Source organism: Lampris incognitus, chromosome 13 (genome assembly GCF_029633865.1).
Source record: "Lampris incognitus isolate fLamInc1 chromosome 13, fLamInc1.hap2, whole genome shotgun sequence".
NCBI lineage: Eukaryota > Metazoa > Chordata > Actinopteri > Lampriformes > Lampridae > Lampris > Lampris incognitus.
Window position 1 is genome coordinate 41,629,566 of NC_079223.1, and position 13,721 is coordinate 41,643,286.

General features: G+C 46.7%; 1 protein-coding gene across 1 annotated transcript in view; it reads right to left on the reverse strand.

The window, feature by feature from the left end:
• Positions 1–13,721, reverse strand: part of LOC130122538 (inositol polyphosphate-5-phosphatase A) — a 180,393-nt gene that overhangs the window by 45,755 nt on the left and 120,917 nt on the right. Inside the window, 1 exon segment of the mRNA XM_056291469.1 lies at positions 8,475–8,559. Coding sequence (XP_056147444.1) covers positions 8,475–8,559 — 85 coding nt within the window.

The following is a 13,721-nucleotide window of genomic DNA, read 5'->3' on the forward strand; positions in this document are numbered from 1 at the left end:
CACAATCTCTGCAGATATTAAATTTACATTCTATTAAGTTTAATTAGGAAAGATTTTAAATATACTGGAGTCTAGGCGTGGAGCCCTGGGCCTGTCACCAACACCAATGATTCAACACCATGGGCCACCTCGAGGGACACACACACACACACACACACACACACACACATACATACATACACATGGGGTGCACGATACTGGAAAAAAAAAACTCACATTGCGATATTTTTTTCTCTACGATATATATTGCAGTTTGAAAAAATACAGCAATTTTTACCAGATGACTTGAACAGCTCTATTTAAAATTAATTAATCATTCTAACATGACTGGGGTGATTTTGTTGGAGAGTTGTTAGGACATTGTAAAAGGTGAATGGTGCCTTTTTCACCATTCGTTCGCGAACAGGAAGAGATGGAGTCAGACAGATGATGCGGAGTGATGGCCGAGAATAGTCATGCTTCCTCTCCTGGATCGCCAACTTGCCATGGTGGAGAAGCTTGCCTGTACCAATGATCCCAAGGGCTATGCCGTCCGGAGCTTGGGTCCTGGTAGGGTCACCCAAGGTCTAGGATAGGTCAAGGGGGAGGATCCACATGAAGCGCGATCCAACAAAGACCTCAACGGTGGAAATGGCGGAAGATGTCTCCAGGCAACGGCAGTGAAGGTGGATGAAGACTGCAACAGAGGGTGGTCCCCAATCGTCCTGGTTCTCCATGCCATTGGACTCTGGCCACCCCCTGCCAAGGACCTTGTGTGGTAGCTGCAGGTGCATCAGCCACTCCACGTAAAAAGCTGTCACACACAGGCGTCCTCCCATTACGCGGCTCCAGGATCGGCCTCTACGCCCACCTGAAGACCCAGAAGGACCCAGAGGGAGGATGGTCATATTGACCCTGAGCGACCGCCAATAAGTCATGCGCGGATTGGCTCTGACGTCATATGAATACGCATCCACCCGAACAAATTATTTTCTCTGATTTAGAGACCTGCATCTGATCACACATTACCATTATTTCTCAGTGGGATGTAGTAAGCGTGGTGATATGGTTACATATTACACCATATTTGAGGTACCAGTTTTGTGACTATCCTATACCTATAGAGCGCTTTGCGGCTGCTGCACAGGACATACCCAGCACTTGACTCGTCCCACACAGAACTTTTCTGTCATTCCTTTCTTTGTTTTTAATTGTCCTTTTTTAAAAAAAAAATCTTTCTTTCTTTTTTTTTTTGGCCTCCATTTCTGCTTAAGGCAAGTGGATGCCACAATTGGTGCAATGGATCTTCTAATTCGTGCCTGATGAAAAATTAAGCTTAAAATATGTTCACATTTTAGAAAATGTAATTAATATTTTCCTCATTTATTATGTATTATTTCATCCACCAGAAACCCATCCACTATTACTCATCTCATCTCATCTCATCTCATCTCATCTCATCTCATCATCAACCACTTCTCCAGGGTTGGGTCACAGTGGCAGCAAGCTAAGCAGGGAACCCCAGACGTCCTTCTTCCCAGCAAAACCCTCCAGCTCCTCCTGGGGGATCCCAAGGCACTCCCAGGCCAGATTGGACATGTAGTCCCTCCAGCGAATTCTGGGTCTACCCCAGGGTCTCCTCCCAGCTGGACGTTCCTGGAAAACCTCTAAAGGAAGACGCCCAGGAGGCATCCTAATTAGATGCCCGAACTACCTCAACTGGCTTCTTTCGACATGAAGGAGCAGCGGCTCTACTCTGAGCTACCTCCAGATGCCCGAGCTCCTCACGCTACCTCTACGGCTGAGCCCAGACACCCTACAGAGGAAACCTATTTCAGCCGCTGTAGCTGCGATCTCACCCTTTCGGTCACTACCCAAAGCTCATGACCATAGGTGAGGGCTGGAACGAAGATTGACTGGTAAATTGAGAGCTTTGCCTTCCGGTTCAGCTCCCTCTTCACAACAGCAGTCTGGTACAACGTCCGCATTACTGCTGATGCTGCACCAATCCACCTGTCAATCTCCCGCTCCATCCTACCCTCACTCATGAACAAGACCCCGAGATACTTGAACTCCTTCACTTGAGGCAACAACTCATCCCCAACCCGGAGGGAGCAATCCACCATTTTCCAGTAGAGAACCATGGCCTCAGACTTAGAGGTGCTGACTCTCATCCCGGCCATTTCACACTCAGCTGCAAACCACCCCAGTGTGTGCTGGAGGTCTCGTTCTGATGAAGCCAACAAAACCACATCATCTGTGAAGAGCAGAGATGCAATTCTGAGATTCCCAAAATGGACACACTCTTCACCTTGGCTGCACCTTGAGATCCTGTCCATGAATATCACAAACAAATTCAGAGACAAGGGACAACCTTGGTGGATTCTGATACCCACCAAAAATGTGTTTGACTTTGTGCCGAGAATGCAAACACAGCTCTCACTTTGGTTATACAAGGACGAGATGGCTTGTTGCCACTGCCCTGGTACCCCATACTCCTGCAGTACCCCTCGCAGAGTGCCCTGGGATACACAATCATAAGCCTTCTTCAAGTCCACAAAAAACATGTAGACTGGCTGGTCAAACTCTCATGCCTCCCTCAGCACTTCCGCAAGGGTAAAGAGTTGGTCCATTGTTCCACAGCCAGGACGGAATCCGCATTGTTCCTCCTGGATCCGAGGTTCGACAATCCGTCGGAGCCTCCTTTCTAGTACCCTAGAGTAGACGTTCCCAGGGAGGCTGGGCAGTGTGATGCCCCGATTGGAGCGCACCATCCGGTCCCCTTTTTTAAATATGGGAACCACCACCCCAGTCACTCCACAGGTACTGTCCCCGACCTCCACACGACACCGAAGAGGCGTGTCAGCCAAGACAGCCCAATAATGTCCAGAGCCTTCAACATCTCTGGGTGAGTCACATCCACACCCTGTGCCTTGCTACCAAGGAGCTGCTTAACTACCTCAGAGACTTCTGCCAGGGATATGGGTGGGGCTTCCCCCGAGTCTTCAGACTCTACCTCCTCCACTGAGGACATGTTAGCTGAGTTCAGGAGCTCCTCAAAGTGTTCTTTACACCGTCCGACAACATCCCCAGTCCGGGTCAGCAGTTCCCCTCCCTGGCTGAACACAGCCTGAGTCAAGCCCTGCTTCCCCTTCCTGAGTCGGTGGACGGTTTGTCAGAACTTCCTTGAGGCCAAGTGAAAGTCCTCCTCCATAGCCTTGCCGAACACCTCCCACACCCGAGTTTTTGCTTCTGTGACCGCCGAAGCCACAGCCCTCCTGGCCTCTTGGCACTTGTCTGCTGCTTCAGGAGATCCCTGGGCCAACCAAGCCCGAAAGGCCTCCTTCTTCAGCCTGACGGCTCCCCTCACCGCCGGTGCACAATTAGCTCAATGGGTCTGCTAAATCGTGCCTGATGAAAAATGAAGCTTAAAATATGTTCACATTTTAGAAAATGCAATTAATATTTTCCTCATTTATTGTGTATTATTTCATCCACCAGCAACCCATCCACTATAACTCAGAATGTAAATTTTTATGACTCGGTCCGCCCGATCCGTGGATTAATCGCAGTGCCATGGATATAACTGCGATCTGTGTATCGCTAGCCAAGAAGCAGACGAGACAACGTTTCATTTGTCCAAACAGAGTGAGAAATGACAATTCTGAGCATTAAATTGGAGAAATTGTTATGTCAGATAGACTTCTCTTGTAGATTAGTCATGGAAAATGAGAACCGTGTAAATTTTCCTTTTGAATTAAGCAGCAAAAAGTTGCCCAGCTTCACATAGTCACACGTCCTGTGATGTGACTATTGCGTGATGACGATGCTAAAACAATATATTGTGCAGCCCTAACACACACACACATAAATGCACACACACACACACACACACACACACACACACACACACACACACACACACACACACACACACATAAATGCACACACACACATACACACCCACTTCAGCCCCATCCTTTGCCAGTCCAGCTTGATCAGTACATACTAAGCACACAGGTGGTCTCTCTGATTTAGTCTTGCATGTCTTGGGTGTACTATGCACACTCACATTGCAGATAGAATTTGATAAGTGTGGGGGAAAAATCACAATATTAAGCCATTATGACCTAAATATCAGAATGTTGATAGGCTCACTTCACCCATCGTATTTCCCTTTCTGTCATACCCATCATATGTCATCATGTGTCAGACATCATTCCATCTATCCAAAGGAGTTGAATCAAGTGCAACCGGACTTGGTATATATCCGTGAAGACGTTTCGCCTCTCATCCAAGAGGCTTCCTCAGTTCATGCCTTTGTGACTAGACCATGGACATCTATAGAGCCATGGACATCAATAGCTCTGATAACGACTCCAAAGAGGATAAGTTCTGAGTCTCATCACCAGCCAGTCAGACTAGCTTGGTCTAGTCAGAAAGGCACGAACTGAGGAAGCCTCTTGGATGAGAGGCGAAACGTCTTCACGGATATATACGAAGTCCAGTTGCACTTGATTCAGCTCCTTTGGATAACCCTGACCTGGATTAATGAGAACATTCACAGACATCATTCCATCTAATCCTTTCCTCCCTATTAACATATCTGCCTGTGTTCTCCTCTGTTATCTGAATGTATAAGTGGCAGAAAGATGACAGATTAGAATAAAGTCACAATAACTCATCCTATAAATAACTGCAATCCTCCAAGCATAGCTGTCAGATGCTCTGAGGAGGTTTGATGTAATGATTTCTTCATCCCCGAATGTTTGAATTTGAACTAAATCGAGTGTTTAGTGAAGGAAACACTCATATATATCAATTACACGGGGCTTAAAATAAATGCATTTTGTTGTATATTTTCTTTAGATCATCACAGGTTTCCCATTTTATTGTAGATAAAAGAAGATGGAACCTTTATTTTTTTTGCAATATTTAAAATGTTGTGATATTTAAAAAAATACAATCACAAAATGGATCAAATTAACACTAGAATATTGCTATCCTATCAAATCGGGAGGTACCTGCTGATTCCCAGCTCTCGTATTTGGTTGCTACACCACCAAATAAATGAAGTCAACAGATTAAGAGGCTTCTACATTCTAATGTGCATGTACTGACTGAAGGCCGACAGTGATAGACCTGTTTCTTAAAGGTTGAAAAAAGACAATCCAAAAGGCAATACAGCTAAAAAAATACAATGGGCTTAATATATCCTCTGCCTTTTCCAAAATTAGGAACTTGTATTCTTAGGTATCAGAGCCAACATACAATGCCTCCACTCTCTAAGATCTCCACCCATCCCAAGCATCATCAGCCCCATTTAGACTGGGACACCTGCACCTCTCCCCTGACTTGGAGCTGGGGTGCTCTGACACCTCTCCTGCAATGGGCTTTGAGCCTGTGAACCCATGGGAGGGGCGAGGGAGTGCTGAAGAGGACCACCTTCATGCAGCTCAGCCCAAGCATTAGTCTCCACGTGGCTGTGTCCTTTGTCCACCAGTCAAAAGGCTGCTGAATGGGGGTCAATTGAAGCCAATTCCCTCTGTCGGTCACAATTAATGGGGTAGCCTAAGTTGTACAGGAGGGGAGCGGCCACAGGCCTTTGGTTACTGATCCTGGCGCATAAGCATGCCAGGAATTTGCCACCTGTGTTCAACAGCCGAACAATGATATCCCCCCCCCCCACCTCAACTCCTTCCCCCTCCCAAAGCGTCCTCTTTCTCTGTATACTCTTGCATGCATAAATGCACACACGGATACATCCTGAAATACTCCCTCTCTCAACCACCAACAAGGCGAGATGGGTGGAAGGGGAGTGGCGTGCAATTGTCCAGAGTTTAGTAACATTGAAAAGACGTGTAACATGGTCGCGAAAAAAGGGCTGTAACATGCAGCTGTAGGGAGAGGACTGTAATCTAAACCAATGGTTCTGACAGCAGAGCCCAGGCTGATAGATACATGGCTGATAGAGGCTGTCTCGAAAAAAATGACATAGAAAAAGTTAGCTTTTCTATTATTTCATCCATTTAATATGATGAAAAAACTCCATCCATCCTAAAAGCTATTTCAGATTCCTGGATAAATTCCTATTGATTAGAAGCAGAGAGAGGAGTGAAAGAAAGCAGAAGAAATGGGACTGAGACAGTGAGAATGAAAGCCAGCCTCTCCGTGTCTGAATCAATCTTCAGATAAGTATGGAAGATCGATCCACCGTGGGCCCATCTACAGTTAAGCACTTCTGTGGATGCGCACTAATTGTCCTGCTGACATTAATTGTCATTAAAGGGCTTAAAACGGCCCCCTGGCTGTGAGTTATGCCCGGTGGCGAGGTTGCACCCCCATTTGTTTACCGGTGACATCACAGCACTGTCTACCACTAACATGCGGGTCACAGTTAAATCAGGCCGGTTGGCCGCTGCACAAGACGGGTTTATATGAGCAGCGCTGGGCCTTTAACGAGCGTCTCACGCAGATGACATCATCACCCTCTCCTGTTGTCCCCATTAAATGATCAGCATGTATGAAAAACCTGCATTAAAGAGCAAAGAGGATTGTCTTGAGGTTACTCTGTGTGTGTGTGTGTGTGTGTGTGTGTGTGTGTGTGTGTGTGTGTGTGTGTGTGTGTGTGTGTGTGCGTGCATGTGTTGATTCATAGCCCATAGGTTTAACTTCCTGAGAGCTTCTTCAGTCTAAAGAACCCCCCCTGGGTTGCAGTCCCACCCCTTCCAACAGGGAAAATCAATTAGATACATCTGCCCAAACAAATTGGTGCCTCTGTGTGTGTGTGTGTGTGTGTGTGTGTGTGTGTGTGTGTGTGTGTGTGTGTGTGTGTGTGTGTGTGTGTGTGTGTGTGTGTGTGTGTGTGTGCGCGCAAGAGTGTGACCAAGGTACATAAGAAAGGCGCTGGGAGAGGGGAGAAGGGCAGAGATGGACACACACCAATACAGGCCTTACACATTCCTGGAAAAGGGGTCATGACCTCCCCTACGCTCATATCCCATTTCAGAGTGGCAGAGACATAGAAAGGTTGAGTGCTTACCTTCTGTACTACAGAGCAAGGTGGAGGAGGGTGGTGGCGGTGGTGGTGGGGGGGCGGTTTGAGGAGAAAGTCATCTAGATCAGATTTAGAGGGTTTACACAAATAGGCTAGGGTGACCTTGTCTGATTGGTTGTTTTTTTCTTTCAGCGTAATGCATCCGTTAATGTCCCGGGCTCGTACCGGTTAAGAGGAGAGGTAAGTGCTTAAAATACAAAAAAAAAAAAAAAAAATAGATGACATTTCGTATGTGTAAGCGGTCCTCTTAACGTGTACTAAGTGTCTCGATGCCATCATAGCCGAGCGGTTGAGGATGTTTGTCGTGTAACATTGTTTCATTGATGGATAAAATTACTGCAGAGAGTCGAAGGTCCGGCGGCTGCCCTTAACTTGCCCCGGTGAACTTCTCAATAGCTCCAGTGTTGGTATATCTGCTGTTGCTGAAGTGAAATTAGTACCTGGACTTCACTCCAAAGCACCAAATATATTTTCACATGACCGGGGGGGGGGTTAATGTGACCCAGTTACGGCACCAAAATCCAATGTACTGTATTACTTTTGGGGCAATTGCTGTGCTGGATACAGTGTCGACAAATGTCATATGGTTGCAAACAGCAAAGTGCTGACATGGAGAAACTGAGTAAAAGCATGTGATGTCCATCCCACTGGATTGGCAGATGTGAATAGGAAGCGGGTTTGCTGCATCCCCAGTGGCTGGATGACTAAACTACATCCTCTGTAAGGAGCGCTCTTGTTGCTCACCTCACACAGTGAAGTCCTTTTTTAAGTCATTTGAGCAACCCCCCCCCCCCCACACCTCCATTCAGGAAGCCCCCACTCCTCATCTCTTTTCTCTTGAATAGGGCACTGGTTGAACTGAACAATACCCCCCCCCCATACCTTGAACAGGCCCACTGATTTGAGAGCTATTGTGCAGGAGAGACAGATGGAGATCACCCCCACAAGTGGTTTCTCCCGCTCTGTTATCACGGAGCACTACTGTCACTGTGTGCCCTTATGACATGTTACGCCGCTGCCTGCCTATCTCTTCATCAAGAATGCCGAATGGCTGCACTGCCCTGGCTCTCACTGGCCTCATTAGCACCAGAAGAAGGGGAGGAGGAGGAGATAGCGAGGGAGAAAACAGAGGAAAGGAAGAGAAGAGATGTGAATGGCACCATAACATAACAATGCACGTGGAGGCTCTGTTGGCAAACACAGCTGGGCCAGCCACCAGTGGTGCAGATAATGAGCCATAACTCTGCAGGGGACAGAGGGCTACTAAAAAACACTTTAACTACAGCCAACACACAGACACACATCCCCCACATAAACAACTGTATAACTAGTATACAGATACACTTGCATACCCCCCCCCCATCATATGCACCCATGCAAAAACTCACTATTTTCCCCAAAGACATTCTTAACCAGCAATTCATCCGTTGACACTCACCTCAATAACCTGCTTGGAGTCCAACCTGAAGTTAAAATCCCCAAAGACAAAATATGGCAGCTTCTCATACCGCTGGTCTGTGATCCTGCAAAACAATGCAAGCTGTCAGTGAGGCTGTTTACATATTCACCATCAACCCATTCACACAGTGGGGAGACTAAGGTCATTTAATTGCCGGGTTTAACGAGCGCCTGCAAAACATTTACGGTGATGTGCGACTATCAAATAACTGTCTCTCATTTCTTTTTTAAAACCTCAGGAGAAACGTTACAACAGGTGGATTTCACAATTAACTGTCAGCGGCTCTTCAACCTTCACTGCTGATCGCTCTGGCCTCAGACCGTCTACTTAATGAGAGCCACAGCACCACCTGCTGGTCCACATCCTGTAGGTGGAGGACTGCAGATATTTAAAGGAGCGGTTATTGTGGCCTTATTCTGATGTGGCATCTTCCTGCCACTTGTAGATGATAAGATAACACAGGAGGAAGCAGTCAGATATGTAAAGAGGAAGGGAAGGATTAGAGAGGGGGGGGGATGTCCAACATTCGATGGCATATGTGGATGACAAAAAGGAAAGAAGAACAAAAAAAGGTGGGAGAAGCAGGCCTTTCATCAGGGAACAAGACACAGGGTGTCCGAAACAACTTGGAATCCTAAAGCAATCACATCCCTGGACGTGGATCGCAAACCGTATTCAAGTCCACATCACTGTGAGCACAAAACCGCACATAATGGCCGAATCGCCAACTTGAATACCCCCGGTCCGACCGAAAAGGGCACCTGTAAATGTAATGGAGAGTCTTTCAGAACTGATGCCGCGATCACAATATCAACATAAATCCACCTCCGGAGAACATGCACCATGTAGTAATATGCATATGGGGGGCATATGGGTTCTCTAATCTGATAGAGTCAAAGGAATGTAAGAAGTCCCTGTATCCCATCCTGCAGCAGGTCATTTCTGCAAACAATAAGGGCTTTTTCTCTTTTGGAAAACTGTACCTATTTCAGAATGATAAATGCCCGGGCTGTGGTATCAGCATCTTACATCTATTCAATTCAAAGTAAATGCAACAGACATGATGAATCTTGTTAACTTCATAACGGACTGGACACAGCAATCCTTTCATGGGGAAGGCTATCTTGTCTTCAAATTAAAAAACACATGCTGAATAGATTTCATCAAAGGCAAAATGACTCCAATGTCAAGGACATTCAATAACCATTATTCTCTACGTTGAGCCTCTGCTCAGCGCTGATCTGGTTGCATCTCCAGGAGGATGCAGATGTCCGACAGACATGCGACACAGGGTTTCCAATAGCGTTGAAGCGATTAGTCAATTAGCCGTTTATCAAATAAAAATATCAAATATTTGCTGGACGCAGCTTCAGAGAGACAGGATCTTCTTGCCTTTCTCCGAATCACATCATTATAAAATAAATACTTGAGGGTTTTATTTGGCTGCTGCTCATCTGAAGTAAACAGTTTTAAGACATCACTGTTGGCTCTGGGAACGCTTGATGGTCATTTGATGGTCATAATTGAGAGATTAATCGACAATCAAAATAATTATTAGTTGGAGGCCTAGTCTGCGGACATGCTGGTGGGCTCATAGGTTAGGACAAATGACAATGTGGTGTACTAAAGTAGTGCATTAAGGACGGCTGATCATGTACTCTGGCATATTTGCACGAGCCATGCAGCAGAGGTGACTAAAATCTACTGGTACAGTGACTCCAGTCATCGTAGCAACCAGGCACTACAACACCAGCACCAAATCAGGCCTGTGCAGCCTAGATGGACATGGAGGAAGGAAAGAAGAAGAAAGCCACTTTATTTTGTCACTGTACAGGTTACAGTGAATGTGTTCTCTGCATTTAACCCTTCCTGTTGTATAGGAGCAGTGGGCAGCTGCAGCGCCCGGGAACCAACTCCAGTTTTTCTTTCCATTGCCTTGCTCAAGGGCACAGACACCCTAACATGCATGTCTTTTTGATGGCGGGAGGAAACCGGAGCACCCGGAGGAAACCCACCGCAGACACGGGGAGAACATGCAAACTCCAGACAGAAAGGACCTGCGACGGCCCGGGGTTCGAACCCGGGACCTTCTTGCTGTGAGGCAACAGCGCTGACCACTGGGCCACTGTGTCGCCCAGAATTGCACACACTGAACAGACAGCATTGCACTGAATCTCTGTTGTGTGTGGTCTGTTCATGCTTCCTAAGGAGCTTTTCGGCTGGGCACAGTTTTATGTCATGTCATGTTAAAGGGAAACAATCGCAATTTTCACGATTATGTAACTGTTGTAGGGCTAACTCTCCATTAGCAGCCATAGTACTGAGCAGTTTCTGTGGACCTCCGAAACACCGGGAAAACTGCCGGTGACGTCATTGCCGGACAATCCTGAATGTGAAAATGTGCTACCTGGTTTACAGATAAGTTGCAATATATAAGAAAATGCAAATAATAACACTACACTATACAGCTGTATAATAGCGGTGATATTCACATTTTCCTACACAGCTGTGCGTAGCACTGTTATTTGTATTTTCTTATACAACGCAGCCTATCGGCAAAGCGGGAAGTAAGTTTTCACATTCAAGGACTGTCCGCCAGTGTTTTCCACACAATTTCAGCAGCGTTTCAGAGACACAGAGAAGACAGATCAACACGGTGGCTGCTAATGGAGTCTTATCTCTACAACATGAAAAAGAAATGATGGGGGTGTCTGGATGGTGTGGCTGTCTATTCCGTTGCCTACCAACACGGGGATCGCCGGTTCGAATCCCCGTGTTACCTCCAGCTTGGTCGGGCGTCCCCACAGACACAATTGGCCGTGTCTGCGGGTGGGAAGCCGGATGTGGGTATGTGTTCTGGTCGCTGAACTAGCGCCTCCTCTGGTCGGTCGGGGCGCCTGTTCAGGGGGGAGGGATAGCGTGATCCTCCCACGCGCTACGTCCCCCTGGTGAAACTCTTCACTGTCAGGTGAAGCGAAGCGGCTGGCGACTCCACATGTATGGGAGGAGGCGTGTGGTAGTCTGCAGCCCTCCCCGGATCGGCAGAGGGGGTGGAGCAGCGACCGGGACGGCTCGGGGAGCGGGACGAATAGCCAGGTACAATTGAGGAGAAAAGGGAGGGGGGAAAAAAAAAGAAATGATGTTGAAAACAGTGACTGTGTCCCTTTAATGTTTTAAATGCACTAAAAAATGCATTAAGACATTTTAGTTTTTCAAAAATCCGAGCATACACGGTGCGGTAGGTCAGGTCCTCGGAGCCAGGATCCTCCGCGTCATGGAACGCATCCAAAACCACAGAAACCCGGCTCGCAAAGCACTGCTATGGCCATGCATTTGAAAATGCACCTAAGCGTCATATAATGAACTCCTACGCCTCATCACAGACTTAAAAGTGGCTCCTCAAAAGAGCGGCGATAGGAAATTAAGGAAGAGGTGGCGCAGCCTCTTGTGTAATTAATGATTCAGGATGCTTGGCTCGCTATCTCCGCTAATCGTGGGGATAAATCTCACCATGGACTACCCAGGCCCAGATAACAATATATTTATGGGGCCGTAAAAGGAGAGAAGCCCTCTTCTCTGCGGTGGGTCCCTTATCTGGCTGGCTGTCGTAAAGCATAGCCACTTCTTCTCTGCGAGGCAGGGGGAGGGAAGGGCAGGGCGGTAAAGAGGATTGGAGTGAGAGGCTGGGAACGCAGAGCCATTCCATTAAATAGAGACTACATGTTAAATAGGAGACTACATAATTTGTCATCTTATTATATTAAACAGAGACTCCATCATTTTGTCATCTCATAGGTCATCCTATAGGCAGGAGTAAGGTTATGTCCATGGACTCGGACAACGGCATCCAGGACTGGTTCTGAGAGACGGGCAAAAAATAAGAAATAAAAATCCAGCGTTTGTATATTTATATCTTTTACGCCTGCACTTTTTCTACGTGCTTGAAATTTGGCGAGTTGATTCGCTCACAAGTTGTGTGTGTGTGTGAGACGGACGTCGGTTGCGCTCTGCTGAGACACAAGACGGGAAATTGGTTTCTCAGGTCGGTTGTCGTTTGAACAAAAACACAAAATTACTGATGCCATGTTAATCAAATACCCTTGTCTGACAAAAGGGGGATTCTTGAACACCAGAACGACCGGGATTTCACTCCTACCTAAAACGACCACGGGCAGTCAAAACGACCGCCGGTTTTTAAACTCTATATTCTGTCAAGATAAACACCCAGACGAGATATTAACGCATTACATATGTTAGTATGTCTGTTAGGAACCGACTGACATCAAAATTGAAATTTTAACAACTATAATCCTATTTTTCAAACAATTTAAAATGGCCGCTGTCCAACGCCTGTAAATACTGCAACGCCTCGGTGGTAGTCATGGTGCGTCTGTAACGGTGTCTGTAACCAGACATGTTGTAAATAATCAAACATCAAGTTTAGACTATTCCTCTGCACTGGAGGACGCTAGTGTGTTTCTAGGACAGAGCGATGAGCTTCACTAAGGAAATGACGCGACCAACACACGTCATAAATCGTGACATGACGCACACGATGCTGCGCGAATTACGTGCAGTCATTTTGACCCCTCATGGTCATTTTAGGTAGATCTTATAACTTTTTTTTGTGCAATTGATCTAAAACTCATTTTAATGCAAATATATGTTATTTTAAGACAACCCAGGGAGCAGCAGGTCTGCCTTTTTTGTTCATAAAGTTATTAAACTTTGAAAATCCAAAACGGTCAAAATGGCCGTGTTGGTGGTTCTGGTGCTAAATGAACGGATTCGCTACTTTGTAAAGACAGTACGTAATAAACAGCAGATAAAAGGGGAGAACATTCCCTATGGAAAATGCCTACACCTGCAAATCATCCCAGTCTTGGGAGAGGTGGAGGGAGGGCTTTAACCTGTCGGTCAACAAAGGTGCACCTGTGTCCTGCAGCCATGCAGTCAGGGAGATGGCGGGGTGCTGCTGTGTGTGGGTGTTTACGCCAAAGCCCGCATGTGCATCCATTAGCTCCCGGGCGTGAGACTGATGAGGTCATTAACAGCCCTCCATCCCGGTGCTAAGAGACTGGGGCTCTCTAAATAGGGCCGGCGGTGAGTTCATCCTGACGTCCGAAAAGAGAGCAATAAATGGCCGTATAGAGGGATCAATGTGGTGGCCATAGGCGTGGGAACTAGTGTTTTCTCTCGTTTTAACGCACCATCAACTTGGGACTG